The sequence below is a fragment of the Zootoca vivipara genome, chromosome 13 (genome assembly GCF_965207765.1).
Source record: "Zootoca vivipara chromosome 13, rZooViv2.hap1.1, whole genome shotgun sequence".
NCBI lineage: Eukaryota > Metazoa > Chordata > Lepidosauria > Squamata > Lacertidae > Zootoca > Zootoca vivipara.
In genome coordinates, this window is record NC_142596.1 from 20,854,268 (window position 1) to 20,872,198 (window position 17,931).

General features: G+C 41.0%; 1 protein-coding gene across 15 annotated transcripts in view; it reads right to left on the reverse strand.

The window, feature by feature from the left end:
- The window catches only part of MEF2A (myocyte enhancer factor 2A), an 83,381-nt gene that overhangs the window by 20,344 nt on the left and 45,106 nt on the right, over positions 1-17,931 (reverse strand). For 8 of the 15 annotated variants that reach the window (XM_088656900.1, XM_088656898.1, XM_035132271.3 and 5 more), the window contains 3 exons: positions 10,046-10,177; positions 7,248-7,467; positions 7,082-7,141 (listed from right to left, as the gene is read on the reverse strand). In XM_088656900.1, coding sequence (XP_088513026.1) covers positions 7,082-7,141; positions 7,248-7,467; positions 10,046-10,177 — 412 coding nt within the window. Of the gene's footprint in view, positions 1-7,081; positions 7,142-7,247; positions 7,468-9,843; positions 9,982-10,045; positions 10,178-17,931 lie in introns of all 15 variants that reach the window. The other 7 variants (XM_088656902.1, XM_060282510.2, XM_035132270.3 and 4 more) reach the window with 2 other exon arrangements.

Below are 17,931 nucleotides of genomic sequence, written 5' to 3' on the forward strand. Positions count from 1 at the left end.
ATTATGGCACAAGTTTTTGTGAACTATCATGCAATTCATCAGATGCATGAAGTGTTACCCTCAGCAGGTATGAATGCAGCTGGGGTGGGTACAATTTTGCTGGACTACGTTTAACATTTCTTTGCCATTTAACTCCAAATGGAATTAAAAATGGAAGATTAGTTTGGACATTTGAGAAGAATTGGCTTGGTCCTGTCCCCCCCCCCAGTGTTTATAACTATTTATATGTGGAGGGTTTAAACTTAGGATGGCTAACACATGGTCCCCTAGGTGTTACTGAGCCACAGCTCCTATCAGCCCCAAACAGCATGACCAAGTATGATGAGTTTTGTAGTTCAGTAATATCTAGAGCAGTGGTTTCCAATTAGGGGTTTCGACTTCTGAGGAGCGCCACGGAACGGATCGCCTTCGTAAGTCGAGGTACCACTGTAATTGGGAACCGAGGACCAAGGTTAGATCTAAACTGATATTGCCCTGGGGCTAAGGGTGCCTGTGCTTGGTGATGTGCCACTGCCCCCACCCAAATATGCAACATTTGAGTTTTGTAAAGCAAAACTGCATCAGATGCCCTGTCTCAGAATAGATTATTATCTGTCACACAGAGCAGGTGCCCCTTAACAGTCTCCCGGGCAGACTAAAACCCTGGTTCTGTCTCAGTGCCTCAGAGGGAGTTCATTATGACATTAATTTCTAGCATAAATTATAGAAAGCCAATTGTTAGAACACATTGCCTTCAGACAATTTAACTTTGGATATAAGCACTGAACATCTGATAAGGGATATGGCTCAGTGTAAAAACTCAAAGCTCCTTAATTGTTGGACAATATGAATTCATAAATTCATAAATTAAAACAAGAGCTAAATGAACAGTTCTTTGAAACATGAAGATTTTAACTTCTGGCTTCAATACAGTACAATCTTAACTATCTCTCCTCTTGCTTTCAGCATCCACAAAACTGTACCCTCTGGGTGGAGGAGAAGAGAGATACAATTTGATGCATGACTGATTTTTTTCAGCCTTAATTACAGATATTAGTATTTGTTCAGCCTTGAGTCAACCTAAGAATGACTGTTTTCCACAGGAGATTAACATTTCAATACTTCTAAGGGAGGTGCCCATCACACTCAGATCTTTAACTGACTATACTACAGTATTCTTTAGATGTTACAGGAGTGATTTTAAACCATTTTTCTGCTGTTTAATTCACACAGTAATGTTTAAGAGTTTAGGTCAGGAGAAAGAGGCAAAGTTCAGTTACAGAGCACCTCATTTGTACACAAAAGGTCCCAGGATTAATCCCCAGCACCTCCAGGTAGACCTGAAACAGAACCCTTTCTAAAATCCTGGATAGCTGCTACCAGTCAGCTAGAGGGACCAATGGTCTGACTCAGTATAAGGCAGCTTCCTATGTTCCAATATTGTTCCTATGTAAGAAGACCCTGTGTAATGGACAACTGCACTCAACTTCACCACTCAACTATCAATCCCTGAATTCTGCTTTGGTGACAAATGTGTGATAAGGACCTATGTGATTGGAATCATCATTGGTCAATATGTTTTCAAATATTACAGCAGAGTAGCAGGATGAATCCTTGGAAGAGCTGCTCCAATGTTGCCACTGAAACATCTAAAGAGCATCAAGGAGAAGAGAGAAAATAGGGAATTTCAAAAGAAGAATTAAGATCTAGTTTGAAATATTACCACTTGCTAAAAGAAGTTATGTGGAGATTTAGGGTGCAAGTTTCATCAGTATGCAGATACGGTAACACACAGCTCTAGCCCTTGTTCTGGCATACTCATCCCAGGGAGGCTGTGAAACCCTTGAATTGGTATCTGGAGTCAGTTTTGGGATGAATGAAACCATTCAAGCTAAAATTTAATCAAGACAACACAGAAGGACTGTGGAAACCAATCTAAGTATATGGATGTTTGGAACCAGACTAGCGTGGGGTTACATCCCTCCTCTGATGTAACTTCCTCAGAGTTTGGGGGTTCTCCTGCACTTTGTGTTGTCTGTGGAAATCCAATGGTGGCTAGGGTGCCTTTATGTATTCAGGATGGTGCGGCATATGTGATTTTACCTAGATAGGGTTTACCTAAACTATGTTACACATGCACTAATGACATCCAGACTTGAATACGAAAGTGTATCCTACACATGTCTGCCTTTGAAGACTATGTAGAATGTTCAACAGGTGTAAGCTACTTTCGTGATATTGGATTTTCAATTCCATGTTGTCATTTTATGCTGTGGAGTTGCCCAGAGGACTACTTATTAGCAACCTTATAAGATTATAGCATGTCAGTAAATAAACTAAACAAACATGTGCCCATCTATATGTTGATGGGGAAGTTGGGCAACCCTTTGCACTGGTTGCCCATGGATTTCTAGGCCAATTTAGTAATGATCTTTAAAGTTGCCACTGATTTGGGGTCACATTACCTTAGAAGGACCTGCCTTCACCTGTATGCATTTGCCCATGCTCTAAGATCAGCTTCAGAGAGTCTATAATAGGTCTGCCATTTATATCAATTCAGTTAGTGTGCACAAGAGACAGGCGCTTCTCATGGTGGTCCCACATTTGTAGAATTCCAACAAATGGGCATATGGTACCATCAATACATGCTTTTAAAGACCCATTTACTCCCTGACAATGCTGGATGAAAAAAATGATACTGAAACATTTCAGCTGATTTAAATGGTTTAATGATGACTGCTATTGTTGAAATGTTTACTACATTTTTGGATTATTATATAAATACTTGTGGTTTGGGGTAAGTTGCCATGCAACGGCTTTGTCCTAAAAGGCGACCGAAGCATATTTAGATAAATAAAGTAATGTAGCGAATGCCTGTGGTTTGTTATTAATTCGTATTCCAGTTTAAGCAGGACCTCTTTCAGAATGCATCTGCTAGACTTCAGTTTGTATTTTCAGGACGGTGGAGGTTAATTCCCACCTGCCACAGTGTGTCACTGGAGTAACTGACAAGTCACAGCATCCTGACAAAATACTGGACGCTGGCCGTTCAGTAATACAGTGAAACTTGAATGCCCTAGCTAAAAGCTACAGTGACATATTTAAATTTATTACCAAGTTGGCGGGGGGGGGGCAGATCCAGGAAGTGGCAGAGTTTCACTTCTGATGGGCTTAAAATGCTGCTAGATTTACTGCCCTAGTTTGGATGTAACACACTCAGCTTGCTAAGCAATAGTTTGGAAAGCTCTGCGGAAGCATCTGCCCTGCACACTCTCCAGTCCTCTTCTCCCTTCTTTGACATGCCAAACAAGGAAGTGTGGTTTAATGTCAGTTTACTAACCAGGATCTTAAACCATGGTTTGAATGTAAAAAGAAAGCATCACTTCAGCTAAGCAGGATCAGCATGCATCAAAGGGAGGAAGGGGAGTGGAGAGGGAAGCATTCCTTGCTTACAAAATTGCATCCAAAAGGAGCCACTATCATCTGCATTACAGAGTTGGTGTAATGGTAGCTAATAGTTCATGCCTAATCTTTCATTTTTCAAGGCTACTATGGAAGTTTGGAAGTCTTGAAGTGATTGTTTGGCACCAGCATTCTCCCCCCTGATTCCCCCCACTGGATCACCCTGAATTTAGGCACAAATATAATAATAATAATAATAATAATAATAATAATAATAATAATAATAATAATAATAATAATAATAAAAATAAAATTATTTATACCTGCCCATCATCTGGGGGGCAGCTTCCAACCAAAACGGTACAGCATCAAACATTTTTAAAAAACCCTAAACAGGGTCGCCTTCAGTTGTCTTCTAAAAGTAAAATAGTTACTTATTGCCTTGACATCATATGGGAGGGCGTTCTACAGGGCGGGTGCCACTACCGAGAAGGCCCTCTGTCTGGTTCCCTGCAACTTGGCTTCTCGCAACAAGGGAACCCCCAGAAGGCCCTCGGTGCTGGATCTCAGTGTCCGGGCTGAATGGTGGGGGTGGAGACGCTCATTCAGGTATACAGGACCGAGGCCATTTAGGGCTTTAAAGGTCGGTACCAACACTTTTAATTGTGCTCGGAAACGTACTGGGAGCCAGTGTAGATCTCTCAGGACCGGTGTTATGTGGTCCCGGCGGCCACTCACAGTCACTAGTCTAGCTGCTGCATTCTGGATTAATTGTTTAGGGAGGCTTTTAATGTTTAATAGATCACTGTGTTTTATTTTTCTGTTGGAAGCCGCCCAGAGTGGCTGGGGAAACCCAGCCAGATGGGCAGGGTATAAGTAATAAATTATCATTATTATCATTATCATTATTATGTTTCTGGGTCACCTTCAAAGGTAGCCCCACGTAGAGCGCATTGCAGTAGTCCAAGTGGGAGATAACCAGTGCATGCACCACTCTGGCGAGACAGTCTGCAGGCAGGTAGGGTCTGCGTACCAGATGGAGCTGGTAGACAGCCGCCCTGGACACAGAATTAACCTATGCCTCCATGGACAGCTGTGAGTCCAAAATGACTCTCAGGCTGCGCACCTGGTCCTTCAGGGGCACAGTTACCCCATTCAGGACCAGGGAGTCCTCCACATCTGCCCGCCTCCTGTCCCCCCAAAACAGTACTTCTGTCTTGTCAGGATTCAGCTTCAATCCGTTAGCCGCCATCCATCCTCCAACCGCCTCCAGGCACTCACACAGGACCTTCACCGCCTTCACTGGTTCTGATTTAAAAGAAAGGTAGAGCTGGGTGTCATCTGCATACTGATGAACACCCAGCCCAAACCCCCTGATGATCTCTCCCAGCGGCTTCATATAGATATTAAAAAGCATGGGGGAGAGAACGGAACCCTGAGGCACCCCACAAGTGAGTGCCCAGGGGTCTGAACACTCATCCCCCAACACCACTTTCTGAACATGCCCCAGGAGGAAGGAGTGGAACCACTGTATGACAGTGCCCCCAGCTCCCAGCCCCTCTAGACGGTCCAGAAGGATGTTATGGTCGATGGTGTCAAAGGCCGCTGAGAGATCCAGCAGAACTAGGAAACAGCTCTCACCTTTGTCCCTAGCTTGCCAGAGATCATCGACCAGCGCGACCAAGGCAGTTTCAGTCCCATACTCAATTTAAAGAATAGAAGTCTAAGCATTTGTATAGAATTAGAGATGTTGGGGTGAAGGGCCACCTCATCAAAGAACATTTTGAGGGAGAAGTTACAAGGTGTTAAAGCCTTGTGGCTCCAATTTAACAGCTGGTGTGGTCCTTGGGGAAGGAGGGAACTTATGAGAAAGAGTGGCATGCTATGGTCATGGACACTGTTTGAAGGTTTATGCATCAGGTTGAGCCAGCAACTGAGACTGTCTGCCTCAGTAATCTATATACTGCTTATTAAGTAATCAGTGGGTGACAAAACAGGTCTCTAGGAGGTGTGGGAAGATGTGTACTGAAGATGTTGATTGGGAAAGGATATGCGAAGGAAATGCCAGAATCCAAGATGCATCCTTAAAGGTACTGCTTCAATGGCACTGTACACCATCCAAGTTTTCTGTACACCAACCAAAGAACTGGTTGTGCGTCTTTTGACAGTGGATATTAAAAAAAAGTTGCTAAGTGTTGGAAGTCAGCTAATGGGCCCTCTAAAAAGCAGTGCATGAGTGTTATTTGGTCCATAGCCCTCTCCAAACATTTGAGAGTGGTACAGGGCATCGTGAAACATGATTGGTTTGATGAAGTTTGGCCCCCTTTTTAAAGTTACATTAATTAACTATTAATCTTCACCAGTCTGCACCATACCGTATGACTACATGGAGAATCCTCCATACCTGGATGTGAATTTACCTGTAAATTGGGTTGGTTAATGAAAATTGTATTGTAACAGGAAAATATCTTTTCCAATTGTATATTACCTTTTAAATCACATTGCATTGTATTTTATTTTGTTTAAAAACCTTTAATAAATACATTTTCTAAAATTCTGTCATTCATAAATACTGCATAAAAAGTAATTGAACTGCAGCTTAATTTATATCCATTTTCATGCCTAAGCTTTTACTAGAATTCAACAAATTCTGCAGAATGCCAGAGCAAAAGCAGGAAGGGCTCAGGTTCTTACAGCCAGCATGCCATCTGCAACCTCAAATTCACATACATATAGTCTTTGTTATCAAAGGCCTTCCAGACATTTATGTTTTAGCTTATAACAGTGATACTGGAAAACTGGGCTCTAATAGAAAAATCAATTGATTTCACAGGAATGATTCTATGCTCTCTGATCTGAGCTAACTGATCCTTCACCATCAAATGATGTTGTGAGTGGGCACGTAACATTGACAGCAGGTGTTCATGCCATCTTCCGGTAATTTGAGAACTGGAACACAGATGCCTCTACACTGACTGAAGCAAGCAGCACCACTCTCCAGTTTGTCAACAAGTGCAAGGAAAATATCTGGAGCTCCCCTTCGAAAGTCAAGCTGACATGCAGGCCTACAGATTGATGCCACCCCCGCCCCCAACCCTTTGGAGACTGCTCTTTTTCAGTATGATTTACAGAAAGTTACACAAACTGCAGACTGGCAAAAGCAAAAAAGCTCAGTTACATGAGAAGCAGAGAGAGATAAAAACATGCCCATAGGCTCTATTATCCTTGTAGCTAATTCCCTTCAAGAGTTCACTTAGTTCAAATAGAAGAAACTACGGTACTATGAAGATTCAAGTCTCATTACGACTTTGGATGCCAAAATTTAGGGCAGGCATCCCCAAACTTCGGCCCTCCAGATGTTTTGGACTACAATTCCCATCTTCCCTGACCACTGGTCCTGTTAGCTAGGGATCATGGGAGTTGTAGGCCAAAACATCTGGAGGGTCGCAGTTTGGGGATGCCTGATTTAGGGTAACCACATTTTCTAAGCACTTACACCAAAAAGGACATATCCAAGAACATATTACCGGTACATATAACAAGCATAAGCAAATGCTGGACATAAAAAGTAGCAGATATCCTTTCCCACAGCTCAGAAGAGTCAGTCCAGAAAGAAACAGTTTTTGCTTTGATTTCTTCATCCATTCCTAAGCCAATTAAACCTCTTGCAGTATTCAAAATGCAAAACTTCGAAACTTACCCACTGGGCTCGAACCAGCTCCATTTGGCACTGAGAGATCTGTTGTGGACAGCATACCACCTAATTGGGGGATACAGAGGAAGAATATTTATTTCACTCAGATAATGCAATGTTACAAAAGTAAAGAGTGGCAGGTTTTTGAAACTGGGGGGGGGGGATTGCTTACTTGCATTGCCTGTACTTGGTGGTCTCTGAGGACCTCCTGGTGACACATTTCGATGCAATGAGCCTTGAGGAGGGGTCAGCATGGTAGAGTCTGTCAAGGTAGAACTTGCTGCCAGTGCTGGGGATACAAGGGAACTCCCAGGATTACTGTAGGTTAAAGTATTGGGGCTGGACACAGGAACAGTGACCGACATTGAGAAGTTCTGCGGAGGTAACCCAGGCTGAAAAGAGTGGGGGGAAATCATGTGAGATTTAAAGAGCTACACTTTCCTCAAGTTTTAATCAAAATGTTAGAAAACAGCTTCTTGGTTTCTAAAAGGAGTTTTGAAACATACATATAGAACACACACATCTTAATTATGTAATGCAAACTATTCAAATTTGTTACATACAAACCACACTTAGCACTCTCAAAATTGGTTAGAGATACCGATAATTACCAAGAGCTACAGATAATTACTCCAAGTTGGTCACATGGAGATATGTTTTACAAAATATCGTATGTAGAAAATGAAAAATGTTCTGGGCATCTGCCTGTAACTTTCTAGCAAACGTTTAAGAAGCATTTTGATTATTGCAGAAAATGAAAATTATCCCTTTGCAATCAGAAACAGTAATTGAGAGCACTTAAACATGCAATGAAAGAGGGAGGAAAGGATGTTACTGGAAAATACAACATACTATTTCAACTCTAAAAGTTCCAAGGCAAACCTGATTCTTCACATTATGTATTGCTATAGAACTATGCTGAAAGTTCCAAAAAAGCTAGAGAGTTGTGCTATTATATTTGTATTCATTTTTAAAACTATATTTCAAGTAAAAAATTTGAATAAATTAATGCATAATTCTTTGTAATTTAGCTTAAGATTGGATTTGAAGGAATGCAATTTATGTAAAAAAAGAAAAAAAGCACTATGATTAAGTACATGTAAGCAACCATTACATCTTATGTTAAATCCTGTTTCTTTCAAATACTTCCTCAAAAACCCATCTGAGAATTTTTTGGTCTTTGGTCCCCAGAATCTACTCAACTATACCTAAAAACATGTAACAGAAACTACTGCATATTCTTCCACAATTCACTACTACCTCCCACTACCTCTGCTATAGCCCTTATATCAATTTCTAGATTGTAAAGTTGTCATGACAGGGACCTCTCCTTTTCAAATGCCATGTACTTGGATGGTGCTATATAAAATAAGAACCAACAAAAGCAGCTTCCTTATAGTTTGACTGGTAAATAATTTACCATAATATGACCATGTTATTTTCTATTGTTATATGAGCAACACATCATCACTATAAGTTAGATTTTTGCCTTAAGTAGCACACTGAAAAATTCCTTTAGCAATTCATTTAAGAGAGTAATAGATCACAGGACTTTAAAAAAAACCCTTCTTTTGGTGTGTACAGAATGCTAGTCTTGGAATGAACAAAATGAAAGAATATTAGGACATATTTAGCAATAGACAAGGTTTTTAAGAAATTTGTCATAGCTTCTGCCAACAAAATTGGGAAATTATAGTTGTGCAATCATGTTTATTTTCATTTATGTAGAATGCTTATATCCTGCTTTATGGTCTTAAACACTTTCAAAGCGGCTTACAAACGTTTCTCAAAATAAAATCACACTCAAATATGGCTTCCCTTATAGACTAAGGACAGTAATTATCTGATCAATTATTCAATGGCATATGCTGATAATCCCCTCTCTCTCTCTGATTTTCTTAGTGAGGGACGAAAACAACTGATCACAATATACAGACTGCCTTAACTTCTTAAGAGTTACAGGTTTTGTGTACTTTTACTTCAAAGGCAACTGATTTCTATACCAAGAAATACCCAATTCTGAAAATATATTAACGTTTATTAAGTACTACTGTATTTATCGGAGCATATTTTTCACAGATCTAGGATGATACATGGCAAAATAACAGAAAACAGCTGCAGTGGTACTTTGGTTGTCGAATTTAATCCGTTCCGGGAGCCCACTGGACTCCCGGAGCCATTCGAAAAGCAAGGCGCAGCATCCGACTGGCTGCAGGAGCTTCCTGTACTCTATCGGAAGCTGCGGAAGTTACGTCAGACTTTTGGCTTCCGAAAAACATCCGCAAACCAGAACACTCACTTCCGGGTTTGCAGCGTTTGGGAGCCAAGCTGTTGGAGTACCAAGGTACCACTGTAGTTTACTGAGAAAAGATTGAAGAAAGACAGGAGCCTGTACAGAATGGATTTCTCTGGGCCTGAAAGGTTTGTACTAGGCCTTGTTTGATTTCAGCTAACAAAGTAGACACTGTAAGCATTTTTGTTTCCCTGTGACCAGAAATTTAATGAAAGCAGTGCTTCTTAGGAAGTTGACTGTGTAAGAGGCTTTTCCTGCTGCCTTCCAAATCACATATAGCATACAAAGTGCCTTTCTCAGAGTTCATACAAAAATCCCAAGATTTCTGTCTCAGATTCATGCATCTTGCATGGATATTTCTGCTTTATAAGCTCGTACAACGATGTTATCTTTAATGTAGCTTTCAAAGTTAAGGAGATGTTGCAAAATGTTCTCATGCATATAATAAAGTCACAAGCCATACCACAGTACTCACTGCGATTTTATGATTCCGCATCATATTATCAAACTCTTCATTAATTTTTTTATATTTTTCTTCTGTATGTGGCGTGAGCACATATGAAGTGTCAGGGTCCGGGCTGTCGCACCCTCTGTTTTCCTTCTTGTTCAGAGCCTAAATAATGAAGTTAATAAAAAGAATCAACAAATAAAAAGTAGGAGCTAAGAAAAGTACTTACAGGGCCTCGCTTGAAAATAAAATCACTATCTTCATTTAGTTTGCTGAATCTGTCCTCCGATAGTGGACTGTGCTCAAAGTAATCGTCAGCATCAGGGCTCTCACAACCATTAAGGCCTTTCTTTCTTAAAGTCTGAAATACAATTGGAAAATTCACACAGACAATACTAAACTTGCCATAATTTTTTTATCGCAAATTTGCATTAAGAAGGTACACACTGTTTTACAACCAGAGCCACTGAAATAAGCGTATCCAAATACACTGATACTTTTGTATTGTTAAACACATGCGGTTCTATCCCAAAATCAATGGGCCTACTCTATGTAAGACTAGCACTGGATACAATACCTACAATTCTCTTTTCCCCTGCCCTTTATAATTGCTACAGTGATTTTCAAACTTTTCTAAGAGATGGGGGTTTCTGTCAGAAACTGTAATACTGTAGCTCATCAACCACTACCTATTTTCTCTGGTAATTAAAAATAGCCACAAAAGAATTTGTGAGAACATTGTAGGCACCAGCCCTGTGTGAACTGAGAGCATATACCAGAACAAGGATGGACAGAAGATAGGGAATAATCTACCTTGCAAGGCACTCTAATGATCATTTATCAAGTAAAGTCATAACTAATCCAGGTTAACAGCTCCTGTGGCTCACACTGGACATTAAACAGGATTCTGCGTTATTTTTTCTCTTGGCTTTTTAAAAGCCAAAACTGCCCTGAGATCTGGAATGAAGGGAGCCAAGGCAAGCAGAGACAGCTTAATCCTTTCCCCCCTCTGGCACTGTTTCAGCTCAAAAATCTCTCTCCACAAGCTGGTAAGTATGTTCTCTTTGTGAATTTTTGAGCCGGCATAGAAAGGGTTGAGCAGCTTTTTTCTGCCTTCCATCTTCCACTCCAACATTCTATAATGTGCAACTTATTTTGTAAATTTAAGCATGTTTTGTAATTTAACCAGAGATTCTAGTTGAAAATAAAAATTTCCTGCAAGGTGAAGGCATTCCTTGGAAGACAAACCAACATTAGTAAGGTTCCCTGGGCTTTGGAAATTTGAAAACTACTATTCTAACCAGTGTTTAAAATCCAACTAACAGTAAAACTGTAGGTGTTTTTAAAAAATCACTAATGGGAAAGTATGTTCTGAACCCAAGTCACTTTCTCATAACATTCATGCTTAGTTTACAAACTAGAAATCCAATCGGTTGATAAATAATAAGCACCTATAGTATCCAGAAAGAAGGAGAATATATCCCATCTTATTACTTATAAGATTTTGTTCTGAGAAATACTGGGAGAGAAGCTTTAGTCAAAACTATTTGAACTTCATAAACACCACTGGAGAAGTTGAACTCTCATGGTCTTCAAGCAAACCTACACAGATCTCAAACTGTTATTGCCTTGTAATTTCTTAGCAACCACTGCTAGTAACAGCTTGTCTTAATGTAAGACAATGATCAGATAAAAGAAGGCCTATCTAGTCCAGCATATTCTATTCACAGCAGCCAACCAGTTGTCAGACATAAGTGCAAAAGTACTCCTGGCCACCTGAGATTCCAAGCAACTGTTATACAGAAGCATACTGCCTTCAACGGTGGACGTAGAACATAACCATTGTGGCTAGTGGTCATTAATAGCCTTATCCTCCATGAATACAGTATGTCTAATCACATTTTAAAACCATCCAAGTTAATACCATCACTGCACCCTGTAGAAGCAAATACCATAAACCAGGCATGTCCAAAGTTCATTTCGGGGGCCTAATCCGGCCTGCTGGTCGGTTTAATCCGGCCCCTGTGGTAGTTTATTTCCTGGGGTAAAATCCTTTAAAACTCCAACTCCAAAAGCTCAACAACTTCAATCCTAAAAAAGGTCAACAATTTTGGGGTAAAATCCTAAGAAAAGGTCAAACAATAGCAATCCTTAAAAAGGTCAACAACTTTGGTCGCCCCCATGGCACTTTAAATCTGGCCCTCTTTGAAAAAAGTTTGGATACCACTGCCATAAACTATATGCTGTATGGTATAGAGTTCCAGAAAAACGTCTACTTCTGCTTCATTGACTATGCAAAAGCCTTTGACTGTGTCGACCACAGCAAACTATGGCAAGTTCTTAAAGAAATGGGAGTGCCTGATCACCTCATCTGTCTCCTGAGAAATCTCTATGTGGGACAAGAAGCTACAGTTAGAACTGGATATGGAACAACTGATTGGTTCAAAATTGGGAAAGGAGTACGACAAGGTTGTATATTGTCCCCCTGCTTATTTAACTTATATGCAGAATTCATCATGCGAAAGGCTGGACTAGATGAATCCCAAGCAGGAATTAAGATTTCCGGAAGAAATATCAACAACCTCAGATATGCAGATGACACAACCTTGATGGCAGAAAGTGAGGAGGAATTAAAGAACCTTTTAATGAGGGTGAAAGAGGAGAGCGCAAAATATGGTCTGAAGCTCAACATCAAAAAAACCAAGATCATGGCCACTGGTCCCATCACCTCCTGGCAAATAGAAGGGGAAGAAATGGAGGCAGTGAGAGATTTTACTTTCTTGGGCTCCTTGATCACTGCAGATGGTGACAGCAGTCACGAAATTAAAAGACGCCTGCTTCTTGGGAGAAAAGCAATGACAAACCTAGACAGCATCTTAAAAAGCAGAGACATCACCTTGCCGACAAAGGTCCGTATAGTTAAAGCTATGGTTTTCCCAGTAGTGATGTATGGAAGTGAGAGCTGGACCATAAAGAAGGCTGATCGCCGAAGAATTGATGCTTTTGAATTATGGTGCTGGAGGAGACTCTTGAGAGTCCCATGGACTGCTAGAAGATCAAACCTATCCATTCTTAAGGAAATCAGCCCTGAGTGCTCCCTGGAAGGACAGATCGTGAAGCTGAGGCTCCAATACTTTGGCCACCTCATGAGAAGAGAAGAATCCTTGGAAAAGACCCTGATGTTGGGAAAGATTGAGGGCACTAGGAGAAGGGGACGACAGAGGACAAGATGGTTGGACAGTGTTCTCGAAGCTACGAACATGAGTTTGACCAAACTACGGGAGGCAGTGCAAGACAGGAGTGCCTGGCGTGCTATGGTCCATGGGGTCACGAAGAGTCGGACACGACTAAACGACTAAACAACAACAACATGGCTTGGCTAGAAGCTAATGAGACCTTTTGGCATTTAACCCTCACATTCCTCCTTTCTGCAAAGCCAGGGTGGGTTTTCCATCCTGCTTCTACAACCCTTTCTCATCCTTTCCTGACACCTTTTTTCTCCCTGTCCTCTCCTATTTCACCCCATTCCACCCTCTTTTTTTAAAATGATTTTTATTACATTTCCAAATACACAACATTGAACAATCAAACTACAACAACAACAAACAAACAAAAATAACATAAATTTTTTGCATTTTCCCTTCTATTCCCTTATTCTAATTCATTTTGCTCTGCCGAGCGTTGACTTCCCTCCCTCACATCATTCGGTTTTCTTTTCAGCTCCTATCTCGCAGTTTCTTTTAATCCAACTAATTAAAACCAATTCGCAGGATTTATTTCAGTCCTGCAAGTGTCTTTAAACTTCTACAGTTTTTCTCCATATAGTCCACAAATTTACTCCAATTCTTTTGGAACCTTGTCTCTCCCTGGTTTCGGATCCCGCAGGTCAACTTTGCTAACTCTGCATAGTCAATCATCTTCGTCTGTCACTCCTCAATGGTCGGTAACTCCTGTATTTTCCATTTTGGGGCTAATAAAGTTCTAGCCGCGGTTGTAGCATACAGAAATACTTTTTGATCTTCCCCGTTCCACCCTCTTGACTGATATCAGAAGTTAGGGAAAGGGAGGCGGGAGGGGGGCAGCTTTGCCTTTCCCTCTTTCCTCCCCCCAGCTATTTTAGCGATGCAGCCAGAGAACTATATGGGCGGTCAAGCCATGCTTGGGTGGGTACAGGTTGATTCGGTCAGGAACGTCCCTTCCCCAATTTTGGTAGATTGGTTTCCCCACATTACTTCCCCATCCCAGCACTGGAATGAATTATAGGGTATTCTGTGTGTGGCTGCCTCTAAGGATCTGGGGGATGTCACTGCCCTCCTTTATGGATCTCTCCCAGGAGCCACCACCCAACATCTTGGTAAGAAGGTCTGCTACAGGCAGACAGGCTCCTTTCAGGCTGCCTTGGCTCCTTCATTCCCCTCTCAATGACTTGTACACATGCTGTTTGCTCATGCAGTAAAAGAGGGGTAAGAGCTGCCTGTGAATGTGTACAAGAGTGCTGCTGTGACAACGGCCTTACGCAAATACAGATATAGGAAGTTTTGGCTAAATTTCTTTCCTAGGAGCTCCAAAGTACACTCAGCATTTCCACATAAAACAATCAAATTGTGTAAAGATCCCAAGCCATCAGTTAGATATAATTCCTTCTCGGGTTACTTGGCATGGTGTTGCAAGTCCCACAGACTGTGCCTGGAACTCCCACTAAATCAGCATTCTCAGGAAAACAGGTGTAGCTTTCGGCAACACCTGTCACAACACTTAGCAGCACAGTCTAACCAATCAGGTGGATATGTATATGGACTTAACCATACATGGCCCTGCTGTCCAGCACTTTGAAAGCTGCTAACCCTCCCAAACCTTCAACAAGGCTAAGCCTGCCAGTCTTCTACACTGATATCAGCAGGGAAAACGTTAACACTACAGTCTGGATTACAGTTAACCTTTACAAATTACTGAAGACTATGAATAGATTTAGAAAGTTTGTGGCATTCATACCAGAATACACACATTTTGCCCAACATGTCTCAACACTTTATACTTGAATAGCCAGAAAAAAAGAAATGTAGATTAAAAAACACTATCTTAAGTTAGGGTAAAAAATAAGTAGGTCCGTACAAGCCAGAGGCTGCTGACTATTTCCAAGAAATACAGCAATCCTTATTTTGTGTGTGATGTGTGTATTATATTTTAATCTAGAAGCATTGTGGAGTGTTCGGTCTGTGTCTTAACGGAAAAATCTAGAATCAATTCATCCCACACTCTGAAGCATATCCTTTTAAACTCAGAACAAAAGAACATATGCACTCTTCGTAATTCTTATTTTTATCACATTAAGAATGGAATTAATGGAATTAACCCTGCTTTAACTCAGAAGGAAGGAAAAGGTTTCACAATCTCCCACTTCAGATTCTGGAAACCCTCACTCTAAACCAAGTTCTTGTCACTCTTGGGCCACTTAAAGTTACAGTCTCCCATTTCTGATAAAACAAGTCAAAGTCAAAGCATTTGGTCTCCTAATTTCATACACAGAAACATCCCTTTGTGGGCCCAACTCTGATAAGAGTACCACTTACTTTATCATTATCAAGTACCATAAGAGTAAACTGTTACTCTTTGTGTCAAGGGAGGCACAAGTGGAATGCTCTAATCTAACTGGGCAGAATCAGTAGGCTGTTTTCTATCAGGCAACTCCACCATGGCTCAAAAAGTGAGAAAGACCCAAATGTTGGGAAAGCACCTATGTACGGTGCAAAAAGAAAAGATTCCAAAATCCCATCATAATTACACTTTGCATCATATCCTCTATTTGGTACTTCAAATATTTTGAGTTTTGTACTGTTTAAAAAAGCTTTTCTAAACAAAATTCAAGGTCAGCTGCTGTGACAGAGAGCCTTCTTTGTGGAGACATGTTACTCTCTTCTTTCTCCACAATGAGGGACCAACAGATTTTGTCTGTCTATTACTGGATTAACATTATGATCATAACCTCAAAACAGATTAGGACCGGAGATTAAAGGTTCCCTAGCATATATTCTGTAAATTCCATCCCCACCTCACTTATCTATATATCAGCAGTAGCAACTGTGTGGACATGAATCATGAAGGCAAACACTGAATGCTTACGGTCCTAGTCTCATGCTCTTCCAATCCAAGAGAACCATGTTTCTACTAGGGGCTGAGCCCCTGCTCACTTTACTCACTAACCCCCACCAGGGTCTAATCCCCTTAGACCTCACCAAACCCACCCTCCTTCCCTTAGACCTCCTCCTGCTCATATTGCCTGCCTCAGATCAACAACACTGTTTCTGTCTCAGCAGTAGAGAGTGAGGAGGAGGAAGGCAGTAGGTGGTGGCAGAGCAGGATGGTTGTTGGGGAGTTTCCCTGTCCTGCCCTGACTGTTCCTCTGCTGCTTGTGGGGACCAGCCAGCCAGCTGCCTCCAAGTTGCTGAGTAGCTGCCCCGCCCTTTCTGGACAGTTCTTCCATGGCTCACCTAAGCACCCACCCACAGCCATCTCCCTCCTCTGCTTCCCTTCTTCCTCACCCGCCAATGCTGCTGTGATGGCCCAACAGCTCTCAGAAGGCTGTTGTCATGTTGTAGCTTGCAGCAGCATTTGTTAGCAAACTGCAGGATGATGACAGCATTACCTTATTATTATATGTATGTAAGCAAACTGCAATTCTACAAAGACCAGCTGTCTTTGGCCACCTCATCATCACAATCAGTGCCCTATTTCCATAATGGTGAATCCATGCTCAGAGCTCAGAAGGATGCAGATAGTAAAAGGTCACACTTCAATGAAGATTAACCTTGTCGTGGTTGGAGGCGGGGGTGAGAACAGAATGGAGTAATGGAAGTTGCTGTCACCTAATTATTATGCACCTGTATTGTTATATAGAAAATTATGTATTATATTTTATCATTGGCTGAATTGTATGCATGCCCAAGACCTATATGCTGTAGCAGTGGGGCAGCAATTTGAAAGCACTGGCAATAGATTGTTGTCAGAGTCCTATACAAGAGGGTCGTATCATTTAGAATCTCCCGGACTTCATGGCACCCACTACTTTTTGTCCATTTGGCATACCTTTACTTTCATTACTCCAGATGTGGTCCCCCAGATCTTGTCAGTACAATGAAGGCTGACCATTCCAAACTCCTGAACTGAGGACACGAAGGACAATTCCAAATATAACTAGTATGGCACTATACACCGAATATGGACATCCAAGACATGGGACAAAATGCCTGTTCAGCCATGCAGCTCACCTGGTGACAAGCTGATTACACACCTTTACATCATAGGAGTGAGTACAAGAAAAAATACTTTTATCTGTGACTTACACTTCAATCCTCATTCCACTCATACTTAAAAGCAAACACAAATGATGATTCTATTTTATGCTTAAATATTTTGGCACCCTTCCAAAGGATTTCTACATCCTCCTAACACCTGCATAAAATTCACCATGATGCCTAATACAAATACAAGCATATTTTTAAATTTTAAAAAAACCACACACACAATACCCAGCCTGTTATATTATTCTGTAATCCCTAATGTCAAGCAACAATTTGGCTGGATTTACAAAAACAGCCTGGTATAATGCCAGCTGGAATCCGTTTCAGTTTAATCTAACCTTGATTGAACAGAATATTCAGTTTGACTTTGTAGGTACTCAAGATTTATGCGACTGGAGGATTAATTTTTAAATGCAGGTATTAAGTTCCAGGTGCAATGAAACTCTACCTAGAGTTTAATCAAATTAAAGAACATGTAAAGGCTTGCATTCACAATTATATTTACAATTTGCAGAAAAGAGCCATCTTCTGTTATTATAGTATAGCATATTCAGTATGCTACATAATTCCAATTAAAATTAGCATTCATAAACACACATAGGAAAATATAACCCCCATATAGCATGAAATATTATTTACATCTAATGTTAATAAATTTCTAATATTTGCAAATAAACATGCTCTCAGGCCTTTTTTAATATACAGTCATACCTCTTATTGAGTTTACTTCAGGTTGCGGCTTTTCGGGTTGCGAACGCGGCAACCACGAAAGTGTATATTTCCGGGTTTTGCCGCACGCACGTGCGCATAAGCATTC